This window comes from Tubulanus polymorphus, chromosome 1 (genome assembly GCF_964204645.1).
Source record: "Tubulanus polymorphus chromosome 1, tnTubPoly1.2, whole genome shotgun sequence".
Lineage (NCBI taxonomy): Eukaryota > Metazoa > Nemertea > Palaeonemertea > Tubulaniformes > Tubulanidae > Tubulanus > Tubulanus polymorphus.
In genome coordinates, this window is record NC_134025.1 from 11,994,253 (window position 1) to 12,022,169 (window position 27,917).

Below are 27,917 nucleotides of genomic sequence, written 5' to 3' on the forward strand. Positions count from 1 at the left end.
CCCTCTCAGTAGTGATTTGAACCTGATGGTATCTCGAGACTGCCATGGCACTAACCCTGCCTGATTAGTCAAAGTTTGCGGTTCATGCCGTGGCAGCGTCTAGCAATGCCATCTGGTTCGAATCCCTCCTTGTCACCATTTACTCGATGTAATCTCCCATACCAGGAAACCCCTTTGGAAACTTTAGAGCTGTCTACTAAAATATTCTTTAGTGACACCCCTTGGTTTAAGAACCCTTGTCTCAAATAGGTAGTTTTCAAATCGTTCTCCTTACCATCGCTCAATTGAAAGGCATCCCACACTTAACTAAGTGAATAATTAATAATATTCCTAAGAATTTCTATTCATTTATTGTCTAAAGCATTGTCAAGACACATACATACCTATACATGCACATAATTGAACTTCATTTTGACTGGTATACAAGAACATAAAATTATCTAGGAGTCGCTTACTGATAATTATGTATGCACTGAACAGCTAGATACAAGACAGATGCAAGTCATACAGGAAATCCACCGTTACACTGATGGCACATAAACCAGTGAACTGATTTCTGGACTGTAATCTGAAGCTAATACACGTATATCCATTTACATTGAAAACAACAGGAATAACACCGAATCAAAACATTTACCAATTAATACCTCATCCTATAAATGAAGGACGATGAGAAAAACATAGAAGGGAGATTTTTTGACAGTGTGTCAAACTACAGGTAAATCCACTCTCTTTGTATCCACCTTCAATGTACCAGTATGTCAAAATTTATGCTATATAATGATTTCTTAATGGGATTTATTTTGTTGGTCCCAGATGATCCGTATTAAGTAGGGATTGATGAAAGACTTGCCGCCAATGAACTCAATGAATATGGAATGTTCAGTAACAATGGATATTTCAAAATGCTTGAAAGTTCAAAAACGCAGCTTCAGACCAGAGAAAAAAAAAACTTTGTTATGATAAGCAATGTGAAATGAAGAAACGAAGAGCTAAGTGGTGGATGGCATTTTTAAGATGCTACAGAAAAAAGTATGGTTTGCGCTTGCTCTGAAATGCCCAAATGAATACAACTAATATAACAAAATTTATCTATGTTTACAGGGCAATGACGAAAAGAAAAGAAAACTATTTATTTCATGCATTTTTCACCACATCAGATCACCATGGGATTATGCACCTGCACCAAAAGTAAAAATATTAAAATTTGTAAAACTACAACCAAAATTTAACAGAATAAAAATACACAAAAATTCTCCATGGTGGAAATTCAAATACAGCAAAGCCCACTTCATTCAGATGAGATTTATTTGGATTTTATCCTGACATGCAATGGCCTACCTTAAACATTAATGTATCTAAAATACGATATTGATTCAGAAATATTTCATAAAAGGGATGGATTTCGTCAGTCCCAAATTATCCGGACGAAATGGGTTTGACTGAACAAGTTAAGAAACGCAATAAGCTTGTTGTATCCTCGCAATAGACTGATTACAATAGTTGTTTCAGTCCCTACAATATGGAAGTATCAACTTGGAAGACGTGCATTTAGTTAATTTCATCCTTTTTTGTTGTAGTTTTAAACCAGTCATATCAACATATTGCGGTTCACAAGATTGGATGATGCATTACAAAATTGGAGAATATGCATACATCTATTCCTACTTCGAAGGTATACCACTGTCACAATTTTGCAGTTATATACCTAGGGGATCATTTTAAGACATCAAAATGATTTGGTTTGTTATTAATAATTATTAAACCCTTTATTATAATGATTTCCAGATGACCGGGCTGCGATCCACATCTGGATAGTACCATTTATTATTGCACATAAGATTCGTAATAATGAGGTTCCTCTGTTATTCATTCACTGGTAGTTGAGCCTTGACTGATTGCCGAGTTAAGAAAATATATGTAAACAGCCTGTCCAAAATTATCTTGTAAATTGTCGAATGGTTTAAATGGTTCAATAAATTCTCCAGTACAGCAAAGTGAATTATACCGTATACATGTATTTCCAAAATAATCAATTTCTAGTTTTTTCAAATGATAGTTAATTCCAGTAATAAAAAAATGTTTGTAAAACTTTGGAAATTGAAGTATGAGGCTTTAACGTGCAATTTTCATTAGTAAACAATCCACAGAAATAACACACGGTATTTAACAAATCAACTAAATGAAACCTACTTATTTTAGAATTCAAACAAATCTTTTAAGCTGGTTCATCTAGGATTGATTATATACATGTACTAGCTAAATAGACTCTGCACCTTCATATGCAGATTTTGGACTCTATCGGGTATACCTAGAACACAGTTGAAGATCTTTGTCAAGTTTATCTTCTTTTTCCTCGCTGTTTTCAAAGAAGGCAGGGAGGCAGAGTCTACTGTGTAATTATGTTGTAACATTTATTTCAAGATTTATCGACAGCTATAGAGCATCGGTATAAATCATGGCTGTCTAAGACATGGACTTACTCTGAAACAGTTCAAAAACCTAAGACTATTAGATAGCTGGTAAACAATTTACACAATCCAATGAATACTATTTAAAAACTTTCCCACCTTTTGATTTTTTAAGATATGCATTATTCAGATGGAAAAACCAAATAACAACCAAATGCCTGAAGCCTGGTTAAAATTCTACTTAAGAGATTGCATAATCAATCTGATGTTTTAATACTGGGGTCAAATCTTAATTGAGACCTGTGATAAAGCTGTCAAATTAAAGATCAGATACAGGTACTCTAGAGTTTAGATTTGACGATAAATCGATTTCAAGTCAATCCAACAGAATGGCTTGTTAATTTCGAAGACTAGATGTAACATTCATTCCCCAGGATATATCCTTGAACGTCCAAAAACCTCACTACACATTCGATGCGAACCATGTCGAAAATCCAGTTTTATAAACTGAGATTTGTAAAGCAGCATAATATGAATTTTTATTTCAGTAGCAAACTATATGAATAGATCAACCCTTAACCTGCTGAGTTATTTACAAAAGGTTTTCGATGAAATTATGAGCACTGTATTAAATCTTTATAACCTCCAAGCTATTGAATATGACAATGAAACTTCAAAAAGTAACCAACTGGTGAAAGATGACAAAAAATTTGACCACCGATTTGGGGAATTAGTTGCCTCAGCAAGAAGATTCAAGTCACATGGCAGGTTAAGGGTTAGAAAGTCAATTAAACCACACCCACTGATTGGGGGGTTCAGTTGGCTTTTATCTTGGTAGCTGCCATTGAAACAGTGGAATTTACAGACTTCAAAGTGGGCTTGGGGTAACTTGGGCCCCTGTTTCAAACTATGGCCCCAGATAAAATCAATACCATGGTAAATAAAAGTTAAGTCAAAAAGAAATCAGAACAGCATACAATATTTCCAACATTAGAGGTGACGCCGATGCAAGACAATGTTTTGCTTGACATCTCTAATAAATCACAGACGACGCAATACATTAAGGAACAGCTGTATGTACTCCATGATAATGAAGATATACCGGGTAGCCAAAATTGCCAACCCTATTCGAGTTTCACTATTCTATACAGTTGGTCAGCATTTTTAACAAGTCTAGAAGGACTGATAGCGTACTGGCACTGCTACTTTGGCAATCAATGATTGTGTTTGTGTGAATATCTGCTAAGGAGCTTCGGCACTTCGATCTCATACATTTCAATTGAAAATGAATTGAGAATGAATTAATTATCAATGAAAACTAAACCAAACATAAATAGAAAAGTCGTCCTTATATCTTTTTGGTGGCACGTATGTGTAATATTGAAATCAGGAGTCTAAAACACAGATAGATCATCACCATGCCATCTGGTGGGATAGCACCTGGCATGCCCGTACCCCATTCACACACCATGTCAGATCTCAGTTTCTGTGGAGTTTAGTCTACCTCGACTAGAGGCTTTATGAATGTACGAAAAACTACTCGAACTATCAAATGAGTCTTCTCTAGAGCGCAACTGTTCCGTCATAGCTGTTGTTTGTATTTGCTTATCGACAAATGTAAAATCCTTTTTGCACTTATCACAGATATAAGTTCGCTTTGGTCGCTTTTTCGGCTCCTGGTGCGTGAGCACTTTCGCGATGAGGGTCACAGGAACCGAAGATTCATCTTTGCGAGTTTCGATTTGCACAGTATTTAGTTTATTGACCGAATAGACCATTGCAGTTGGCGGGAACGTAGGCATCGGCACGCGTATAGTTTTCTGTTCGAGTGGTGGTTTCTCCAGTTCGATGATTTCTTCCTGAGCCATATGAGGCTTCAGTCTCTGCTGAAGATCCAAAGGAAGCTGGAAGACCAAGAGTTTCATATATAACTTATTGAAAAATCTAGTATATGAACTGCTGCACGAAAATAAAAGCTCACAGTCCAGTGCCACAGTTCCGAGTTCAGATTTAACTCATGAGTTAACTCATTGAAAATGAACTAACTTTAGCTCAGAGTTAACTCTTAACTCACAACTGTGGAACAGGGTCCAGCCAGGGGTCCAGGGAATAACCTCAGAAAAGCCTTAATTTGCAATGAAAGCTCCCCCGTACCATTTTCATAGAGGTGTGGCAGAACATACTACAAAAATGCTTACCGTGTTCAACTTATGTGCTATGAAATTGGAAGGTTTACATTGCAACAACTGCACAGCGGTGTTACAATCATTTCTGAAGCGTTCCTGAAAATTAAAATCTTTTTCCTTAGATACTTATTCACTGAAAATTAATGATCTTCAATAATTAACATTTTCTCGGCTGAAGTTTCATTGTTAAATATGAGTCAATAATGTTTGTATCAGATTGGATGCCTTCTAATTACAACAAATCAGATAAATGGCATAGATTTCTGGTATTAAAACAATAATGTAGAATAGGGCTTTCAGCAATATCAAACAATTATCGATTGAGATTCAAGACTCTAAACTCAGCACTGGAAGTGTTACTAATCAGGAATAAAACTAAGTCTGCAACAGTGCAGTTTTACAAGAATTTATTCCAGATGTCTGGGTTTTTCTTTAGCAGTCACATTTGGCATGGGAAAAAATCAGTGAGGCCCCGGCTTGAGGGGACTGGGTATCTGGCATCGTTAATAAAACTACTGGTCTCGTAGGTTAATAACTGATGCTTAGGTAAAACTTTTTTGCATTTTAGAACATAATTGGTCATTGGTATGGTTCAATATCTCTCTTCTCTATCCACCTTATGTTTGGCGTTACAGGGTTAGGATTCAGAATTGATTCAAATTTCATCTTCATAAGTCGAGAATTTAACCACTGATCATGAGTCAAACACCGAGTCTTCACAATTACGTACGCATTCATCTTCTAGATCGCATATCGTCATTCGCGCATCGACCATCCGAGACGTCAGACCGGCGATTTCTTTCTGTAAATTCGTCTTCTCATTCTCAAATCGGCTGACCTGTCAAATATCACGCGATAACAAATTGATTATCTAGAATGCAACTAGCTACTAATCAGCAGAACATCAATTCTAGATCCATTGATATGTTATCATTAAGACACCTGCTCGATTCACAGGCATCAACTGATTAGCAACAATTAGTGACAGATGTTACATACTGAGTAGTTTAATCTTGGACTTGGCACTGTCTTCATGGCTTGGGGAATAAGGTGTTCGAAACACAACCGAAAGCTGGTGTGTTTTAAAACCCATTGAATCGTCGACACTACCTGGTTAGGATATATTGCAAACCAGCGAAAAACCACAGGATTTTATAGGCCGGAAAAATTTTTGATACACACTGGCCAGGAATTACGTCGCAGCGTTCTAGAACGTATAAAATATTAGGAACGTGTTATATCATCTCCTTTGCCAATATGATCGTCATATCCTAACAAGAGGACTTTGAAGTCCTGAGGTTCGAAGAAGAGCAAAGTCTGATGAATGAATTATAAATTACATAAAAGAAAGGCAAATTATGAAAAGAAATTAATATTCCATTCAAGAAGTTTGTTTAAAAAAATTCAATTTGTTTTCCGTTTGCATTGCGCACGTGGTAACGTTATTGTTTACATCTGACGTCATCGATGAAATGAGACGCGCAGTAGAACCTGCCGGTCAATCAACATAATTGGTTTACACTAAAAATGCGCTTACTTGCAAAACTATGTAGTGCATCAATCTGGAATTTTCTGCACAATATCCGATGCTGAATACCTTACTTTAAAGGTTTATTTGGTGTAAATCGGATCACAAATATTTCTAATATTTTGTTCATAACTTTTGAAGTGGAAGCTTTCGGCATCAACGTGTGTATGGCTGTACGTATGGGTACTGGCGCTTACAACAGGCGCAGCATTGATGGTGTATTTATGCGCGAGTAGATGTAATGATTTGTTTTAACCGCTAAATCGGCGTTCATTACGCATGATTTAAAAAAATGATATTATTCAGAGTATTTGAATATATTTATCATGATAATTATAATATTCTTAAGACAAGCGAATTACGTATGTGAACCTAATTCATTGAAGCGTATCAATCTGAAAAAAAATCCTCCGATCCTGTCAAATGACTTCATGACCGCAACTTGACGATAGCTTAAGTTCTCATTCTTCGAACCAAAAAGTATATTATGACTCCCCATCTGAAAACCAATCATCATATACTCACTGCTGATAGGAGTTTCTCCTCTAATCCTTGATTTACACGGCTCAATTTCTTATGGCTTTCATACAATCTGCGAAGGAAAAGTTATGAAACTATCAAAATCATCCGGACTTAATGAAATACTGGTATCATCTGTATGCAATACACCAGTATCGATCTTGGACTACAAACTTCTAAAAGTCTTTAGGTGATGTTTATCTCCAAAGAAAAGAAAAGTACTATCTTTTTCTTTTTTTTTGTTGTTGATTATACTGATTGTATAAGAAAACTAGAAAGACACTTTTTAATAGGACGACGGAGACATAGAAATTAAAACTCGAACTCAGGGTGAGGACCAGTTAAGTTGGTTGGATAGTGCTTTTTAAACATGTTTGCAAGTCAGGTCCAAACGAAGTTCCACTGTATTAGATGAAGAGTTGAGATTATAGTCAACATACAATGCAAGTTCAAGGTATTATAAGGCTACATAGATTTAAGACATAACTGAGCAGTTGGCATCCCTGCAAGTTTGAAAACTAGAGGACCAAAGGAGGTCCTGAGGCTCGAAATATGTAAGCTCGATCAACAAAATCGTCGTTGGTATGGATTGATATTGCCTTAGATACAGTTAGAGGGGTTGAGAAATGAAGGTATCATTTTAGCCATGGTTCATCGTAGCCATCTATCAAGGTTTCGAAGTACTTACCATGACCACTGGATACAGTCTGCTCTAGGTAAAATCACCAAGAACCCATGAACATGCAGTCCATGGGGTACAAGCTTCATATCCCTGTGTCAACACGGTTGTTTTGAAGCTGTTCACAGACTGAACCAAAGGCCAACTGCTAACTGTACCCTTAGGGCCTGGAGCTAGTCTAACGATCGACCAAGTGGAACAGAACGAATATTTACCAGCAGGCTCATTAGAATTATTGAATGATATCTTCGAAAGTTCGATTATGGGAATCCTCAACATGACAAATCTTTGATAGATCTTGAGAGAATGATCCAAAAGAATCAATGACGATCAATCATTTGACTTAATAATAGTTTGAAAGTTTTCAGCGTGAGATTACGATCTATAAAAACTGTACTGTGCGTGTAGTAGTCTAGAGCGCGTGTGAACACTGAGTATCGATTCAACCTTGGATTAATCATCTGACGTCAAATGATTAGGCCTACTTTAAGATTCAACGCAGCAGCTAATGTTGAATCGATGTAGCACATGTACTGTCTAAACATTCAATTAATCCGCTGACACACACTATGAAAATACCAAACTTTCTGGCAATAAATGACAAAATAAATGTCCCGATACCAACAACTAAAACAACTAAACAACTAAATAAGAGAATAGGCCTATGTAAAGTGCTACTTTAAAAATGTGGCTCTATCTTTAACGCGGACTAATACAGATTTACTTCTAGACGGGGCGGTGCTACTTTAGTTTCAATTTTTATCTATTTCAGCAATATTTAATCGACCAATTAACAAAAATTCACCATATGCGAACTCAACCTTCTACGTTTCATATTTAAGCGACTGTGAAAGTTTCAGACGCGTACGTGGCGTTAAACGTTTGACGTGACGGATTTCACGATTACAATAGGACGATGTGTACTACGTTAAGTCGTCCTGAAAATCGTAAATAAATTATAGCCTAATCTATAGCCTAGGAAAAAATAAAGAATGTGCGAGGGTTAGATTGTGTGGCAATAAATTGTGCAACATTGTTCAGAGAATAAAATTATACATATTGAAAAAAGGTATTTTCATTCTTCTTCGTAGGCTTATTTGATTCAAAGTTCAGCAGTTTTCCTCAGTACAAATGCTAGATAAATACTGCCGTAAACCATTAACATTCTTCTGATTGTTGATGAAGCCAATTGATCACCAGTACAGAGATATTTAACAATGCATATAGCTTCAGATTATGAACTAAACTGAGAGGCTGTTCAATCATTCAGCATTGATCCTTCCTAACTACGATTAAATGATTATATCATCAATATCAGTGATAGGCATTAGCCCTGTGAAAAAGGCATGATCTGAAATGTGTGGGCTGAAAAAAGGGCCTTTGGATTTAGCAAATTGACTTGCCAGACTGGTTAAGTCCTAAGGGTATGTTGGTGAGCTTTAAGGCTGGCTTATGTCGACAAGCAACTGGGTTTATTGCCGATTAGCGGCAACTAGCAGCCTACAAGAGGCTGCCAGTTGCTGCTCTTATCGGTTCGACATAAGCCGGCTTGCCACGGCAACCCGACGCCTACCAAACTCGTCACACAAAAGCCATATCTGGCTAGTTGCCCATGTTCTACTCCAGCCTACAGTAGGCGGACAATTGCTTTTGATCCTAACCGACATAAGCTCATCTGCGACGTGACGGAACTGAGAGCAAGGCCAATAAGAAACCGCATTTACATCCATCTTTATATGATGTCACTAAAAACAGAATCAGAAAGATAAAGATCTTAAAGAAATTTAATAGCTTTTCTAATTGAATTTTCCAATAATTCAAAATAATTCGAATTCATTCTCAAAATGCTTATCACGTGACCATCTGAGCCATTACAGTTGCCAGTAATCGTAAGCAGAGAAGCAACTGGGAGGATCTCGTATCCCGCAAGTTGGCCTCAATTGCTGCGAATTGGAGCGCAGTTGACATTAGCTGGGCTGCGATCGTGGTTGCTCTCAGTTGCGTCGGTAGGCGTCGCGTCACTTGTCGACATAAGCCAGCCTTTAGAATCTCAAAACTAGCATTGTAGGGTAAGATATCATGACTGCTAACATGAAAGTAGTGAACAGAAACTATAACTGCTCACTGTACTATTACAGTTTTGAGAACAAGTCACAATAAATCAATCAAAGAAGATGAGCTTAAATATCGTCTTTCATCTATTCAAACGGCTGCCATTTCCAAAGTTTGAACTTTTTATAGATATGAAACAGACGTAGCTCATACTTTGGAAAAAGATTTTACAAATTGAGATTCAAACTCAGCCTGACGTGGAGATGGCAGACAAACTACCACAGAACCACAGAACCAGTCGCTGGTGTTGTTAATAGATTAAGTGCACATGCAGTGACGTCAGTGAAGTACATCATGCAATTTCTCAGGGTTATTACTGGACATTGAAAAAATATAAACCCCCTTTTTCTACACATATTACCGGCGGTATTAGTACATGCTTTGGCCTTAGAGTAACAGCGTAACAAAAATTTCCTCACCACCATCAATTGTACACTGACGATAAATGTGGATCAGATTCTTTAGATGTGTATGATGTAAGTTAGAGTGGCGTTGGAAGTGCAGCAACTGCAGCGGCAAAAATTTACTGAATGACGTTTCTTTCTTTGAATACCATGTTTTTGATGAAATTGAAGCAAATTCACCGCGGCAACCTATCAAAATCTACAATTGGCCGCAGCAATTGGAAATTGCTTCCAACGCGCCTGAATTAGGCATATGATTGAAATATGATGTAAAAAATAACTACCGATCATATCTATCCCGTAATTTCACCAACTCGTCTTGAAGTTTGCCGATTTCGAAGTCGTAGTCGAGTCGACGCGACTCGAAATCCGTTTCGAGTTGACCGATGTGGCTGTTATTTTGAAGTAGTTTCGAACGCAATTCCTCGATCTGATGGTGTAGATCCAAACTGAATAAGAACATAAAGATACAAGTGTATATGAAAACTAGAATTTTGTGTTCGCCTTGCTAACATATGCACATCCCTCCAGACATCCCTAAAATAACCTCCCAAATCCAGGTACGGCATCAACATTGCTTTTTGTTTTGAAAATTTGTATGCAGTTATTTGGTATCTCACCGGTTATTTCCCAAATAACTAATTCATAATATATCATTTCTCTATATGAAATAAATTCACAGTCATAGACCGACATGTACATTTTTGGAAATCAAAGATGGCCGCCAGTCAACCATCTTGGATGGCATTATAATCTAGAATCATCTATTGATACATTATGTCCTCTATTATTTTCCTGTGAAATACGAGTTCTCTACATAAAATAAATTCACAGTTTGGGCCAAAATGTACATTTTTCATCAAAGACGGCCACCAGTCTACCATCTTAGGCATCAGATTCATCCCCTGGGTTTTTTGCTGCATTCATGGTTCTGTTAATTTGACACAATAAATCCAAAGTGAACTAATACTCCAACTGCATTTTTACCAATCAACGTAATAATTCAAAGTAACCCACAACTTGCACTGAATAATCCACCATTGTGATGATCTTGCAACAGCACCAATTTAATTCCACAATTAAAGGCAATTTAATTCCACAATTAAAGGGTGGGGCTACAGACAACAAATCGATTCAACATAATGCAAGCTACACTTCAAAAATCACCACTGTTTGTGAGCAGTTTCCAAATTCACCCAAAAATTTTAAAAAGTTGAGCTGTTTTATCTTATGCATTGCTATCGACGTTAAGCTGTTACAGTACCATCCACAATAAAATTTCAGGAATGCCTCGGTCCGTAGGCATCTCAGTCAAATTCTTACAGCCAGTTATTCTCGGGATCGCATGAAATACGTTGTTGATGCCATATCTGGATTAGGGAGGTTATATCAGGTTTGAATCCCAACAATGCATTATTCTAATTTCCTATAATTCCCTTTATTCATTTCTCGTTCTTTTCTTAGGGTTTAATGCAAGCGTAGCTTTTTATATACCAGGCTATTTCCCGGCTGTACATTTCATTTCATTTTTATTGTTCCACAAAAACATGTTTTGCACAGACCATTCATACATTTCATTTTAACAGTGGATAGTATTGTACAGCAAAGCAAATCGTTGACAAGTTTACGTAAAGAGACACATATACATGTACGCTGGATAAATATTACGGGGCCTCGTTTACGCACCCCCAACTAATTTACAAAAGTTACTCAGTTTTACCGCCAGCTTGTGCGTATTGAAAAGTTTTCCCCAGGTTTTCTATTGTTGGTACCCCCCAATAGTAACGCGAGAAAAGGCGCGCTCTTTCATTCGCATATACAGGGTATTCTAAAATGGCATGTCTTTCATCCCCCAGGGTTTGGGTGTTACAATTCATACATAGTCTATCTTCTCGAGCAATACGGTGACGGCGCCCTATCTCAATCGGTAAGCTATGGTTGCTGCAACGGAAACGACATAAAGTAATTCTATGGTTAGCCTGTAAATTTAATAAATACCATTCCGGTTCAAAGTTTGTTTTAATGCGGCAGTATGTGACAGCTTTAGGGGAGTTGGCGCAGTCTGCGCGCCATTTTTGTATATATTGGTCAGTTAATCTATGCTTGACAGAGTGATAGATAAAGTCTATATTAACGAAGGGTTGAGCTTGTTGGTTCTGCCAGATGTTTGCCATTCCACATTCCTCCAGAATATTTCTTATGTGGCGAAGCCATTTGGAAAGGGTTCTTTCATCCAGATATGCTCGGTAAATTGCGTTGTACATTCTACTAGACAAAGTGGATCCATTCTTCATCACCAGACCTGCCCAAAATTTAACCATACGTGCCTTAATTTCTACTTCTAGAAGGGCCTCCCTAATTCGCCGTAGACCATCACGCTTGGGGTGCTGCGATTTAGTTTTAGAATGTACATAACTACAACAATTTATATCAATCCTGTCTAATGTCATATCAAACAAGATTACTAATTGTTGTTATGATGTTATTATCGTAAATATATCACATATGCCTATTTGTTATGATTTACTTAAATATGGTTTTAAAATTAGAAAATCATTTCAAAATCTTGCTAAGATCTGATTAACAAAAGTCTGGGGTCTAGTTTCACAGAATGACTTCTTAAAATATTCCATAGTTCTTGGTCAAGCTTGAAGAGTTAGTTCATCCAAAAATGATAACACCGGATCCATTATCAGTATCATTATTATTATCAGTATTGTGTATGACCTGTTATTCTGCGAAACACACCCAGTCTGACCGAGCAAAATTATCATTACCCGGCAGTAGCAAATGGAATCCTCCCATTCTCAAGACATTTCAAGATAAATAGCTTTGTGTTAAACAGCAGATACAACAGAAGATTTTGATGTATCGATTTGCTTCACCAAGTTTTAGTAGATCGGACATGAACAGTGTGTATATGGTATATACATCATAGTAAGCCAGAATGATTTAGGCATATATACACGTACGTGCATATACATGGGTATTTCAAGAGATCCAATTAACTTCGATGACGAATCAATAAATCCATGCTTGAATCAACATCATCTACATGTGCAGTAATGTGTGATAAAGTATTTAGGATCGTAGTGATTATGGCTATGTCCTGGGATCCTAGTTATGAATGAATTTCAATGCTATCATCACATGTCTTCCTTGATGTTGAAACTGCTATTCTCGGAATAGTTCTTTTAATCAATTCAATCCAAAGAATAAATCGCCAAAAAAATCTTTCTCCTTAGATTGATTTGAATGAAGATATACTAGACTTAATGAATACGAAACTGCTTCAGTAAAGCGTATTGATGAATATGTGGCATCAATATGAAACTTCTTCTAGAGCGTATTGGTGAATATGTGGCATTAATATGAAACTTCTCCAGTAGAGCGAGTTGGCGATTATGTGGCATTACTATAAGACGTAAACATGAGACACAAATAATGTGAATGACAAGATAACGTATGAATGAACTGACGCGGAATTAAACAGCTGTGATGAAATAGCAGTTAACAGGTTGTTTATTATAAGAAAATTATCACCAGCTGGTTCTTATTTCAAAAGTCCTTTTGTGTAAACCACCCTTATTTACTGCCAGCTTATTATTGTTATAACACCGACACTTTTAATTTTTTTCTGAATATTTCTTATAGAATAAAATTTCAATTTTATTCTGAAATATTTCCGTGAAACTAATAGTCATCTTCGCGCTTTTTTTATTACTTGGTGTACAGATCGGCCCACCAGAATTCTACCAAAAACATGTTCAAAAACATCATGTTAAAGTGTTGACGTGTTTTCATCAAAATTTTTCAAACAAAAGGATTTTTTTGTTATTCCTGTCATAATTCTTGATCTAGTGATTAGCAAAAAGTCAAAAAACCCCCGGCAAAAAACTGTTCTTTGTCTTAATTCTTTACGTTAGATGGTAAGGCCAGATAACTAGAGTGCCACCAAGCCTTGCTAAAACAATACTGCAAGGAACCCTACCAAGCTGCCGTAGACATGTAAGACTAATAAAGAAATGGGAGGACAACATTAGGGAATGGACTGGCCTCTCCTTTGGCCAGTTGCAGAGGGAAGCCACTGACAAAGAAATGGTGGTACCATGTTCAGGTGTCATCTCTGGTGGCCCTACAGCTACCTGGTTATCGGACTAAGCGAGTAATTTTCTAAAACAAAGATACATATATGTACTATGATAATGCAACAAATCAACGATCAGCTTACCTATTACCAGAGAAACAGCTGTTGCAGCTACAGCCACACTCCTACAAAACAACAACACAAATTTCAGAAAAATTGTCACCACTTCTCAGGGTCCGATCTAAGCACTTGTCCGATTGCCCGGGACAATTATATTCTCATCAGGCCAAGTAGGTTATCATTACCACTCGTCCACCGGGCTTGTGCAATTTCATGTCATAAAAGCTTTTTTCCCACTCGATACAACGGATCATAGTAACACCAATCGGACTGCCTGTGTAGGGCAAGTAGCTTTTGGAGGGGGCAAGCGAAATTTCAGATATGCTTGCCCCCGGATAAATGGTTTTTATTCCCTAGATCGGACCCTGCTTCTTAAAAATTTTTCATCCAATACATAATGAATATCATCAAAAGAAAGAGTAACAATTGAAAAACTTCCTTCCATATTACAGAAGGGCCAAAACGAATTCCAGTTTCATATTTACTCAAAATTGTTGAAATTATAGTATAATCCGCTTAATTCGGATCATTTGGCACCAACCAAATTCATCTGGTATACTCGAGATCTGGATTAAAAGTCATTTTCTTGAAGTTGTAGACCTATATCAGTGAACAAATAGCCGGCAAATACAGTCCGGATTAGACTAAAATCCGGATCAAGCCAATCTGGATTAAGGGGTTAGACTGTATTGAGTGACATATCTGATTTCTAGATGTGCCGATAATCATCTATTCATACCATGAACAATCAGGCCTATGCTAACCCCATATTTATGAAATTTTAGAACCAGTTATCAATGTTTCATATTTTTAAATGAGGAGAAAAGTCAAACCCTGACCGGTTGTCACTGATGGACAAATTTTTTTTTTCGCATTTCCCAAACTTTGTTAGGCTATATCAGTTCTCATTCATAGTGAAAGGTGGGAAAAATTAGAAATAATTTTTGCACCAGGAAATGAAGGCTTAATGAAATGCTTTTTTCCACAAATTACTACGATTCACAGGAAAAAACTTACTTTACAAATTTCAGCCATTTTGGGCACAATGACAAGTGTCCTGTAATGGGGATCACCTCTCCACATTAGCCCTTGATTTTATCAGCTTCAGTCCTCTCTACAGAATATAAAGAATTGCCTCACTTAAAACATGCACACAGTCTTTCTTTAACAAAAATACCACTTTTGAGCCTAACAGAAATTCATATTGCTTTAGTAGTGTACAGTGGAACATAGGATTTCATAATGCTTAGTTAGCCTGTTAATAGGAATGAGGGAAGAGCAGGACTTACAGGCATTATCTCTGTCTCATAAGCCGCTATCACGCAAGCATTTTTGACACGGGCCAAGGATTAACTGTTCACAAATTTGGCCCAACCAAAAACATCAGAACAGACTTTAAAGCCAAATTTTAGCATGGGTAAAATCAAATTTAATGCGGGCAAAAATCATCAAAATCAAAATATCAACGAGTGATTGCGACTATAATAACTCATAAATCGAATTTGCTTTACTTTTGAATTGATTTAAGAGTTAACCCATTCCCTTCCTATTCATACAGAATGAGAGCTTGCGATTTGCTAAAATATCCAAACATGAAAATCTGATTACTACAAGTAGAAATCTACCTGCAGACCTGGTCGGTATATCGGCCCATATATCTATCTAATTACTGTTGTAGTTAGACTGTAATGTGCGGGGCCATATAACGAATGAATATCATCAGTTAAAGCATCGATTAAAACTACACAAAGCATAAATCTAATGCTACCGGTACTGTGTGAGACTGTCTAACAACACATGCTACGAAAAGTAGAATGGTTATATCGACATACTTGGAGAGTCAAACTTAAAAGCTAGACAAAAGAATGCATTTTATCAGGTTCAATGGATTTCTCTTTCTTAATGATATAGGCCTAGTCATTTCCAAGCTATTCAGCTTGCTACTGCTTACAATTGATTGTTAAAGATTTTCCCGAATGAATAAAACTAGGGGACACCATCCCAATTGGTGAAATGCTTGACAATCTCAATATTCTACATTTCAAGTACAGTAATCAATAACCTAGAAACTCATAGAACTTGTCATACAAGTTTCATATGAATATGAAGGCTGTATACCTGAAAGAAACTGCATCCTGCAGGACAGGAACAATGTATTTTAAGAATCCGATATAGCCACCAGATAGCAATGCTGCTTGCAATACAACTGAAATCGAGAGGAATTGTAACGTTTGTACCATGCACCATCTTTGTGCAAGTGAAGATATGCTCCAAAATCCGTACCCTGTAGGATGGGAAGGTGGTTTTTGAAAAAAAAATCCAACATACAATGTAGGATGCTTACATACATAGTCAAGAGACAGCTTACGTTCAGACCCAGTAGGCCTATAATAAAGCGACGTGCATAGCGATTTTACAATCTTGGTTAAAACCAGCCACTGTGTGTGCGCATGATACCAAAATGGCGGATATTGACGAAGAATCCTCCATTGTTTTATTGGGAGCTTTATATGTAACGGCGATCACTGATTAGCTGAAGAATCATTTTCCATCACAGCGTGTCGCTGTTGCCGCACACGAGTGATTTTACTGTGACGATATGCTCGATATTGTGTGCGAGGAAAACTGAAATCAGTTGCAGTCGCATGAATCCCCGGACGCATTACTATTGCGTGAAAAAAGGACTTATTAATGAACTCAGCATTTTTTCTTGTATCTATTTCATCTGACTTCAGTGGAATGTAGGAACATTATGATACGTATATAATCGATGCTGGATCATCGTCAATCCAAGCTCTTTATAGCTTTCAGTTGCCTGAGAGCAGAAAACGATGTTTCACTTAGCTGCTCATCAGTGAGACTGACCATTTATAATCATGAATTGTTTTGCAGTGATATAATTTCTGTGCTTTGATTTAGTTTTTGAAAAATGTGGAACTACATGTCATTTGGAACAATTTTGGTCCGGACTCGTTTGACGGGGTAGTTAAGGCGTGTGTCTTGCGTAAATATGCATATCCAACTTTGGAGTAATCATTTGACAAATGTTTACTCCAAGATACAACCCATTTTCAGGACTGGGTGAACCAATGATATAAAAAACAAATAAAGCCATGTATCCTACAACTCAGACTAGTCACCCCTAAAATCAATCCAAAACACAGTCAACAAAAAGAACTCTAAAAATGTTTAACACCAGAACCCTGCATCAACCACCAGTAATGAATCATATGGGTAACTCAGTTATAGGCCTAGATGATACGTTCAGAGATGCTAGGGCCAAAGTACCAAAATTCCGGAATTTAGAACGGGGGTCAGAAAAATTCTCCCCCAGGAAAAATTTTGCGTTTTTGCATCACCGGAGATGCAGTATCACGATCGGCATCTTTCATCTGAAAATACGACGGCAGGCATTCGTTGTGCTTCACATCCCTCGCTGCCTTCTTATGCTGCGCGCTATCCGGGTGACGAAGAATATCTTTTTTCCCGCCACTACTGTATTTGACCTGGTCTTTACAAACGACGCAGTACGCCATGCCATCTAAGTCTAACTTACGAATGTAGTTCGATAAGTAGTCCCCGTTACTGTCCTTACACTCTAGCCAGTGCCAGTTAAATTTATTTTTTATACCGCTGTCAATTGCCTTTATATCGGCCGACTCCCGACTGACAATCTTTCCGTGCATGCTCATTTTGCAGACCGTCCCGCTTGACAGCTGCAGGCAAAAAGAAAGTTACAAAGCTGCGTGCCTCAGGACATAGCACGCGCATGGTTATAATTAAGATGATATTTATTAAATATCATCTTAATTATTGCCACGTGCATCTTCACATTGTTGGCCGTCAGCGGGACGATGTACAACGGCGCGTAAAGATAATTTGAAATGGCGTCACAACAGTGGCGCTCCACCTACGCATGCACAGATACCACCACAAGCACACATATATACATTGTAGCAGAACATCCTCGGAAACGGAGACCAAGATAAAATAACACAGAAGCGACGACAAGTACAAGCAAACGAACGCTTTTACGGTCCGTGCCATTACTGGTCGCCGCGAGGAATTCTCACCAAATTTCCGGAATTGACATCGGCGATCCTAAATTTCCGGAATTCCGGATATTTCCGGAAAACTAGCATCTCTGTACGTTTCTTACAACTCAAATAAATTTCATCAAATCTTGAAAAGTGCCTCTACTCCTTGGTGCGATTCAAGAATAGGGGACTATAGCAATACATATGTAGTGATAGTAATCAATTAAGTAATAATATTAGTAATTGATAATGATGATATATAATGATAGTAATGTATATAGTAATTAATGATGATTAGGGAACTAAACCTAACCCTAACCCTAATCCTAACCACTAGTCCCCTATTCTTGAATCTTACCGCAGTTTATTACCCTAAGGACACCTAATAAACTGCGGTAAGATTCAAGAATAGGGGACTAGTGGTTAGGATTAGGGTTAGGATTAGGTTTAGTTCCCTAATCATCATTAATTACTATATACATTACTATCATTATATATCATCATTATCAATTACTAATATTATTACTTAATTGATTACTATCACTACATATATAATGCTATAGTCCCCTATTCTTGAATCGCACCGGTGTCCTTAGGGTACCTAACCTTACCATACCACTATTCTTTAATAACACTTAGCGCCACATTGTGGAAAGGGGACCTAAATTGTAGTTAGACCGAAGAACTGACACTGATCATAGCAGCCACGCAGGTGCAGTGTCATTGACTGCCAGTGCCAGATTTGCCAACAAAAAAAGTTCGATTTTGATTTTATCATTAGGACATTTAACTCTTTCTATACCCTAAACACAACAGACTCGAATGAAGTAATAAAAAGACACCATACCAAAAAATATGGAAATAACTATATCTACGCACGACTTATCATCATTCGAGTCGTCTCTAGGCGTCAAATATGGTTCAGATTTAGGCTCCAATCATCCATTTATCACACTGACAACTCGTACCCGGAAGTAAATCGCTCTTCTCGAGCTAGCGCGGGAACAGGCTGCTCAGGCCGTGAACTCGCCCGTGCCATCCTACACATGTATCACCACCCAAACCTTTCTATGCGAACCGATGAAAGATTATTGTATGATATTAGCAATTAACTAAAGAAGGACAATCAATGGCACTACGCTGACGTCTTACAAACGTCTAATTATTTTAGCATTTGAATTGCTTGAAGATCTAGCCACAAAAACAACTGGACAAATTTGTAGCGTAACTCGCTCGAGCTGTCGTACTGAGTCGTTTCTGAACTGAACCAGAGTTCGGTACAGAAACGACTGTAAGACATTAAAACTCGAAAAGCCACCTGAAAAACTCTATTAAGAGTTATAAGGCAGATTTAAGAAAATAAAGCGTTTGAACGCTAATGGTTCAAACAGTCGGTCAGTTTATAAATATTATTAGATATTGACTCCATAACTCAATCTAATCTGAAATGCAGGTGGGCGGATTCACTGTGGCTTTTAAGACTAAGTCGATCAGTTTTTTTAATAACTAAGCTTATGCATCATTTATTGTTGACAATATTAAACAATGTATGCCTACGTGTGTCACTTCCATGAAAGTGGAACATTTTTTTTTCGAAAGTGTACCTTTTGTAAAGTATCCACGCAAATAATAGGTTCTCGGAGTACTCGTGAAGAAAATGCGATGCAAAGTAAAGCAATTTCATAACTTCTTACATATTTCGGGTGAAAATTTTACTTTTTCCCTACTATTTTGCCTCAAATAAAGTTAGGAAGCGTATTTTGAAAGAAGACCAATGGAAAAGTGTTACCAATGAGTGAATCTTTTGAAATCGATGCTGACATTTTCTTGCCGGCATATGGGCAGAACTTCGTCGATGAGCGTTCGTCAAGGGGGTTCGTTCGAACCCCCCCCCCTTAAATACGGGCCTGCACCACAGCTACTTGTAAAATCTCCACTCTCTCGTAATCTCAATTCCAAAAAGAGGATTTAGAAATCAAATATATAAATCCCATGTATATTTATTTTTCAAATTGCTTTATGGTCTATGAATCATATTACATTAACTCGACAAACAATGACTAATCTCAAATAAAATTTCGTAAAGATAAAACTAGCTAGTGAATAAATCGTGACAAAGTAAAAACTTTTTCAATATTTCCGGCAAAGGAAGCCGATGTATTGAATTTCGAAATTTACTTCCTCCGCAGGTCTGTGCAACGCGATTACGGATCATACGTCTACAGCTGTTCAATAAAGAAAGCGGATCCGTCAAAAGAGTGAAGGCCCAATGAATTTCTGCTCCTGATGGGCGAGTCGTTAACATTTCCTTTTCACGGCCGCTTACTTTGTAACCAGCCTTAATAAGAATATCGAAAGCCATCAAATTTCCGCAGTTTACCGCCGCAATGATAGGGCTTATCTTGTTTATACCGATAAGCTCATCAAATTCTACGCATGATGATAAATCAACGCCATTTTCGAGCAGCAGGAACAAGTTTTTCGGAATCTTCTCCCATACAGCTTTAACTAACGGACTAACGCCTCGATTGTTCGACTTATTGACGTCAGCACCGGCAGAAATCAACGCCTGGACATGGAGTGTATCGTGTTTACCGATCGCTATCATAAGAGCCGTGGTCGGTTGAGTGTCCGGTTCACATATCGCATCTAGATCTGCTCCGTGATCGAGAAGAGTCTCCAAAGAGGCCCGACTAGATTGCCGACAAGCAACGTGCAACGCGGTCACGCCGTTTTCAGTAGGTTTGTCGATGTCCGCGCCGTGAGCTAAAAGCGAATTGACGATGCTCACGTGGTTGAAATGAGCGGCGATATGCAAGGGCGTTATACCGAAGCCGTGGTGGCGTCTGTGCTCGATTCGACTTTTGACGACATTGCAATCGAACCCGCTATTGAGCAACAGCTGTAAAAATAAATGTATATATGTATATCAAAAAATGTTAGTGGAGAAAAAAATCTATCTTTTAAAAAGTTTAGAAGTTTGTTTGATAGAAATATATACACCGGTACATCATAAGTATTTGAGAAAAGACGTTTGGCAAGTCTCGATAAATTTTAGACAGCAAGTCAAAAATAAAAATAGGCCTACGTTTGTCAAGATAAATTTGTTTGAAAAAATTACATTTATCACGAGAGCATACGTTGGGATTTTAAAAAAGGTTTCCATATGGTACTACCCTCGTTACAAACTAATAGTTCATAGTTGATCAACTACCTCTGCAACGCCAGTGGCATCTTTTTCAGCTGCTAAGTGAAGAGCAGTTTCCCCGACATTATTCACTGCGTTTACGTCGCATCCAGCTTTTATGAGAAATTCTGATGCCTCGAATTGTCGTTTAACTATAGCCCCTTGAAAGGCAGTGTTACCTTAAAGAAATAGACGGCACTCAAACATTTCGGATGAAATCATTTGTCATTAGAGTAAATATTGATCTCATATAAATGTGTATGATGTATTCAAAAACGGTTGAAATACAGCAAGACCTAGTTCCACAGTTCTGAGTTGAGATTTTACTCGGAAAGCTCATTGGAAATATGCTTCTTCTGGAGTTAAGTCTGACTCACTTCGTGTGGAACTGGGTCCCAGGGGTTTCGTTTTATTCGCATTGTTTCGTAGCTTTAAAGAGTTTCAAAATCCTAAATATGAACATCTGGTTGTATGGCAGAACGAAATGAACATCTTTTCACCGAGCAATATACAGGGCTGCCAACCTTTCAAAATTCCATTTAGGGATGAATGGCAGATTAATTAGGAATATTGAAGGTTTCAATAGGAATATATCGAAACCGAAGAAATTGTGACTTTTCCAAGTAGGAATATTTTGCTTTCAATTAGGAATACCTGTCACGTGTAATATATGAAAGCTGGATATGAAAATATGGAATTATTAGCAAAATAAAAAATCAGCAAATTCTACAGAATGTATTTTTTCTTTATTATTTTATGAAAGATAAAAATCAACAGTGTTTATCAAAAATATACAATAGACTAAAAAATAAGAACATAAAACTGGCATAAATTGTCAAACGAATTACATAACACTATACAGCTGTCATGCGAATATATCCATTTCCAGCATCAATTCCACGATACTGTCCAAGAGAGACTCCACGTACAGAACTGAAAGATACAAACAGTAAAAAGTCTCTAAATCTACATGCTACTCGATGGTGCTGCCATCTGCCAAATATGCGAACTAAAAGTTTACTTTGATGTGAACGCCCTACTCCTCCACCGATCGTGAGGGGTAATCAGGGTTCGAACACGTAATTTTAATTATTCGATTCGACAGTCCGACGATTCGCTGGTATCTCGTCGCAGCGGCTTTGTTGGGGTGTACAGCCTTGGCTCCAACCACCAGTAGAAAAGAAATTACTCCACGGCCTCTCCAACAACCTGCGACAAACAATATTTCATAAATAGCCAAATATTTATTCATTCATCAACAGTTAGGTAAGTTACCGCCATTCGCGGAATCAATACGATGAATCACCACACTTATACAACATATTCTTTTAACATAAATACACATTTAACAATGCATTCATACAAACAAGAACCCGACTCACCTGCGACAAACAATATTTCATAAATAGCCAAATATTTATTCATTCATCAACAGTTAGGTAAGTTACCGCCATTCGCGGAATCAATACGATGAATGACCACACAAACCCACAACCAGAACATAACCGAGAGGGCGCCACAGGCTGGAGTGTCGTTCAGAAAACAAAAGATTACTCAACCAATGTCATCTATGAATGTCTGTCACATACTCCCCCAAGCCGTAAAATATCGTCCTCGATATCTCAAAGTGTATCTGAACAAATCGTACACGAACTGGGACAGCATAAGAAGAAGAATAAAATGTCAAGGCCAACAACAACTGATTTCAGCAGTCAACCACATGATACAATAAACGATACAACAACACGTTCCCTCTCCCCTTTTTTTTTTGATAGTTTTTTTAATTTTCTTCTTATATCATATTGCATATACTAAACGAGTTTACATGCTACACTCTACTCTATACCAGTCCGGATCATGTTGGCAAGCGCATCCAACAGTTTAGGATTCTCTAAAACCTCCGGAATTTTCGCATATTCCAGGAACAATTCAATCCTCCTACGATCCGTCTGCATGTTGAACATTAGAAATTCACCCGAACGCTGCCAAGCCGGGGGTCGTCTCGTCCGCGGTCTTGGCACAGGTCGCTCCTCCGAACTAGGACTTGGCTCGTCAACATCCGGTGAAGTTGAAACAGAGGGTGAACTAGCTGGCACGCTATCCACCGACAAAGGGCTCAACGGAGGAGTCTCCACGTCAACCAGAACTGGATGCTCCACAGAATCGCTTGTTCCCTCAGCTCCCGGTGATTCCGGAACGGAGGCCATTTCCGATCGCACAATCTCCTCAGAAATTGGAGCTGGAGAAACACTCTCAATGGAACTTCGAGATAACACGGTGTCCGCACCCGCAATCCCAGGCTCAACGACGGGAGGTTCCTCCGCAGTTTCCACTTCGCGTGAGACAAGTACCCAGTCTTCCTCGTCGGACCCATCGTCCGCTACTTCGGCAACTATTTCCTCTGGCATATTAGTATTACCAACAGCGACTTTCTCCGAAGTAACATGCTCCGGGTTTGCTTCCTTTACTCGGAATGATTCCTCACTGTCACGCAAAGGAGTAGCCAAAGGTAATAACTTGTTCCTATGCAGAATCCTCCTACCCCCATCTTCAATTCTTTTTACCTCGTAAACAGGTACATCTCCAGTTACCTTGCTTTCTACGATATAAGGCACCGATTCCCAGCGGTCAGCTAATTTATGTCGTTCCCTAAATCCTTCACGCTTGACCAACACCATATCACCGGGCGTTAATTCTGCACTCTTAGCTCTCCTGTCATATAACTCTTTCCGTCTATCCCCTTGCCTAGACAAGTGATCTGCTGCCAAATTCCACGCCACTTCCAATTGATTTTCCATCTGCTTCACATACTCTGTTGTCGACGTCACACTTTCTTCATTACCCCAACCAAATTTCTTATCAACTGACAGTCTGGGTCTTCTTCCGAACATAAGGTAGAATGGCTCAAAGCCTGTCGACTCGTGGGGCGTGCAATTATACGCATACACCAATGCATTAATATGCCTCCGCCAGTTTCTCTTTTCCTCGGGCGGCAAACTACCCAGTAGTCGAATCAACGTACCATTAAACCGTTCCACAGCACCATTGCCCGCAGGGTGATACGGTGTAGTTCGGGTTTTCCTCATACCGGTCAACTCGCATAACTCCTTGATCACACGACTTTCGAAGGCAGGCCCCTGATCCGAATGAAGTTGAACAGGCGCTCCGAATTTCAGCACCACTTCGTTGAATAAACACTTAGCCACCGTTCTAGCCGTCTCATTTTTAGTCGGAATAGCCATCGCAAACTTAGTGAAATGATCGGTCATAACAAGCACCTTTTCGAAACCTTGACTCGGCTCCAATGTTAAAAAATCAATGCACAGTAACTCCATAGGGTACGATGTCTCAATGCTGACCAGCGGGGCAACTTGTGTAGGCGTCGAAGCCTTCAGCAGCACACAGCGCTTACAACTCTTCAAATATTCCTCGACATCGGATTTCATTCCGGGCCAATAACATCTTCGTCTCAATAACGCCAACGTTTTGTCACGGCCGGGATGCCCCAACCGATCGTGCAAACAGTCAAGCATCTCCGCCCTCTCCGAATAGGGCAACCAAACTTTCAGCTCTGACACTCTATTTTCAACAACTCTGCGGTACAAAACATCATCCAGAAGTTCCAGCGACTTAAAAACCCGACAGATCCCGTACTCCGATGGCTTAGCTGGCCGGAATCTTGTCTTGGTCCTTAAACAAGAAACAACGCGTCGAATAGTCGGGTCTCGCTCCTGCAATTTCCGCATGTCTACCTCTGCTACCCCTCCGGCTTTCGTCACAGGGACTGACGGACTTACGGTACAAATTGCTGCAAAGACGTCAGCAGTGATCCGATTTAATGGACTTCGACTCAGCGCATCTGCATCCCGCATATTAGCGCCACTATGGTATTCGAGTTCCAAATCGTACACTGATAAAGCCTGTAGCCAGCGATGTCCCGTGGCATCCAGTTTCGCAGATTTCAACACATAAGACATGGGGTTCGAATCAGTATGGACACAACATTTGTTACCATACAAGTAATCATGGAACTTTTCCGTCGCCGCCCATTTCAGAGCCAGGAACTCAAGCTTGTGCGCAGGATACTTCTTCTCTGAAGCATTCAATCCTCTACTTGCGTAAGCGATTACCTTCTTTACTCCCTTTCCATCTGTTTGGTATAGGATCGCACCTAATCCATCATGAGCTGCATCCGTATGAAGCTCGAAGGGTCTATTAAAGTCTGCGAACCCTAAGATGGGGCTTGACGTCAACATCTCCTTCAACCTCGTGAATGCGTTTTCTTCATCCTGTCCCCACTGTACCTCAATCCTCCGTTCCGCTGTCTTACGTTTCCCCTTAAGATTCGTGACTCCCGTTAACAATTTCGTTAACGGAGCAGCTACTCTGGCATAGTCCTTTATAAAGCGTCTATAATAGCCCGAAAACCCCAGGAATTGTCGCACTTCAGTTACGGTTCTAGGGGCCGGCCAATCCTTCACAGCACTTAATTTCGCTGGATCGGGTTCAACTCCCTTTTCAGAGATCCTGTGCCCGAGGTAAACAACTGCTGACCGTAAAAACTCACATTTTGAGGGTTTCAACTTCAGTCCTGCAGCAGCAAGTCGATCCAACACAAGAGTCCACACGTTGAAATCTAACCCGGATCTTCGAATGCTAATCGCGCTGCGAAAACGAGCTAATTACCGCAGTAAACCGATTCTTCTCCGAAACGATGCGGAGCAATTTGACAATAACAATCACATTTTGCCACATGTCATAATATTTTCACAAAAATGATTGAAAACAACGTATTTTAAAACGAATGAACTTTATTTTTATTCTTGAAACAAATTAAAAAGCTGCTCTCCTACTACGAAATAATCGTACGCCATGCGTAGATAAAATCAATAACACAGCTACTCTCATACACACACACGCACGCACGCGCGCGCTAGTAAGCGCTGTTTATCGCCTGACTCACGTACACAGTATATAGCCACGCACTCATCCACCGCGGGCGTGCATATAAATTCCCCACCTATTCAATTCTGTTCTACCAAATCACTATATTGTGTTACAACGCGCTGGCGGGTGGAAAATCGGACATCGCCGAAAAAGAAAAAAAAAGTCGGAATTTTGTATACCCGATCGTATCGTCGGAATTTCTTCACGCAAATCGGGAGGATTCCGAATAATTCGGGAGGGTTGGCAGCCCTGAATATAGACTAGCGTCACTTTCTTGAGGTATTACAAATACTGCGAGTCAAAAATTATATTTTCAACTTATGTTGGAAAAATCTTGAACTTTCTTCCAGTTTCTCTAATAATCAGGGGCGGATCTAGGATTTTCCATGAGGAGTGTGGCCAATGAGAAAAAAGGGCACTTTTTACGAAACATCACGCACTCCGGATACTTCTACAACATTTCAGGGGGTGCTTTCGGTCATTTCATGCGTTGAAAAAATTATCATAGGTGGAAAACCTTGGTCCAAAACATTTTGGGGTGACATTTTTAAGGGCACTTCAAATTTGAGGGGGGTCCAAACACCCTGACATCCCCCTAGATCCGCCCCTGTAATACTTACCGGTGATATATTTTGCATCTAAAGAAGCTTTGCCGTTAATGAGCGCTTGTAGAATTTCGATATTCCCCGTAGTTGCCGCTGTATAAAGAGGTAGTCTACCGCGACTATCCCGCTGTTCAGTGCATGCACCGTACTCGAGAAGCAATTCAACTAGAGCCAAATTCCCGAATTCGACTGCAAGACCTGGAATGGAAAGCCACAACAAGCTGCTCATGGGTTTTCGATACGACCATCTAAAATATTGTGGAACCCATGTTGTTATGAAAGCGGCCGTCTCAATGAATTACAACGAAATAGATGACTATTTACATATTACATACTCAGTAATGGTTTTGATCTCGACCCAGTAAAATTGTTTCGAATAAAATCCGGATTGAATACAACCAATGACTTCAATCCTTGGACATCTTGCTGCTGAAACAGTTGTAGGAAATCGACTACTTTCTCTTCCATTTATACTGGCACAACTATGATAGTGTAACAGCTCCTGAGTGAAGTGAATAGATAGGAGTTTCTGCAGTACCACGGCAACCTTCAGACGGAATACCAGAAACAAGAGTATTAATGTGTGTAAAAATAACAAAGCCTACATGGCACCGAATCGCGACGAAAAATGTTTCCATGTCCGGTGCCCCAAAGATATTTTTTGAAGATACTTTTGATTAACGCAAAATCACCGAAAAAAAATCATTTTACACAAACTTCATTGAGTTGTGTATCTATTGATATTCATCAAATTAAAATAAATGATCTCTATACCCCATTACTTAAATCCGCCTAGTTTCACTATTAAATTCATCAGTTTGGCGCACAAAATCGTCGTTGCACCAATGGTCATCTCAAAGGAATTGTAACTTTTGTCCAATTAAGTTTTACTCATTCAATTAAAATCAACGCAGTCAAACTGTTTAAGTCAGGAACAGTCGTTTTCTGTCAAAATAGCGCCTGTATAAAAACTACAGTACTCAAAGCAGAAGACCGCAGGAAATAGCTAGCGCCGGAATACATTGCTCGTGAAATTTAACCAACGTAACGAAAAAAACTTTATGCCATTTATATATATCCAATAGAATCCGTTTA

General features: G+C 38.8%; 2 protein-coding genes across 3 annotated transcripts; both read right to left on the reverse strand.

The window, feature by feature from the left end:
- Nucleotides 1-342: 342 nt before the first annotated feature.
- On the reverse strand, nucleotides 343-19,064 carry LOC141912107 (brain-enriched guanylate kinase-associated protein-like). Of its 2 annotated transcripts, none has more exons than XM_074803335.1 (8): nucleotides 18,963-19,064; nucleotides 15,064-15,160; nucleotides 14,071-14,111; nucleotides 10,124-10,288; nucleotides 6,651-6,717; nucleotides 5,328-5,435; nucleotides 4,610-4,693; nucleotides 343-4,315 (listed from the first exon to the last, which is right to left on the reverse strand). In XM_074803335.1, the coding sequence occupies exons 2-8, from the start codon at nucleotides 15,127-15,129 to the stop codon at nucleotides 3,884-3,886; spliced, it is 963 nt and encodes a 320-aa protein (XP_074659436.1). In that variant the 5' UTR covers nucleotides 15,130-15,160; nucleotides 18,963-19,064; the 3' UTR covers nucleotides 343-3,883. The 2 variants fall into 2 exon arrangements, with proteins under 2 accessions (XP_074659436.1, XP_074659429.1); XM_074803328.1 differs by having other exon boundaries at nucleotides 18,931-19,048.
- Nucleotides 19,065-20,302: 1,238 nt separating this feature from the next.
- LOC141902385 (uncharacterized) lies at nucleotides 20,303-27,290 on the reverse strand. The gene is made up of 5 exons (XM_074790125.1): nucleotides 27,158-27,290; nucleotides 26,838-27,020; nucleotides 21,298-21,449; nucleotides 20,410-20,985; nucleotides 20,303-20,308 (listed from the first exon to the last, which is right to left on the reverse strand). The coding sequence occupies exons 1-5, from the start codon at nucleotides 27,288-27,290 to the stop codon at nucleotides 20,303-20,305; spliced, it is 1,050 nt and encodes a 349-aa protein (XP_074646226.1).
- Between the last annotated feature and the right edge of the window lie 627 nt (nucleotides 27,291-27,917).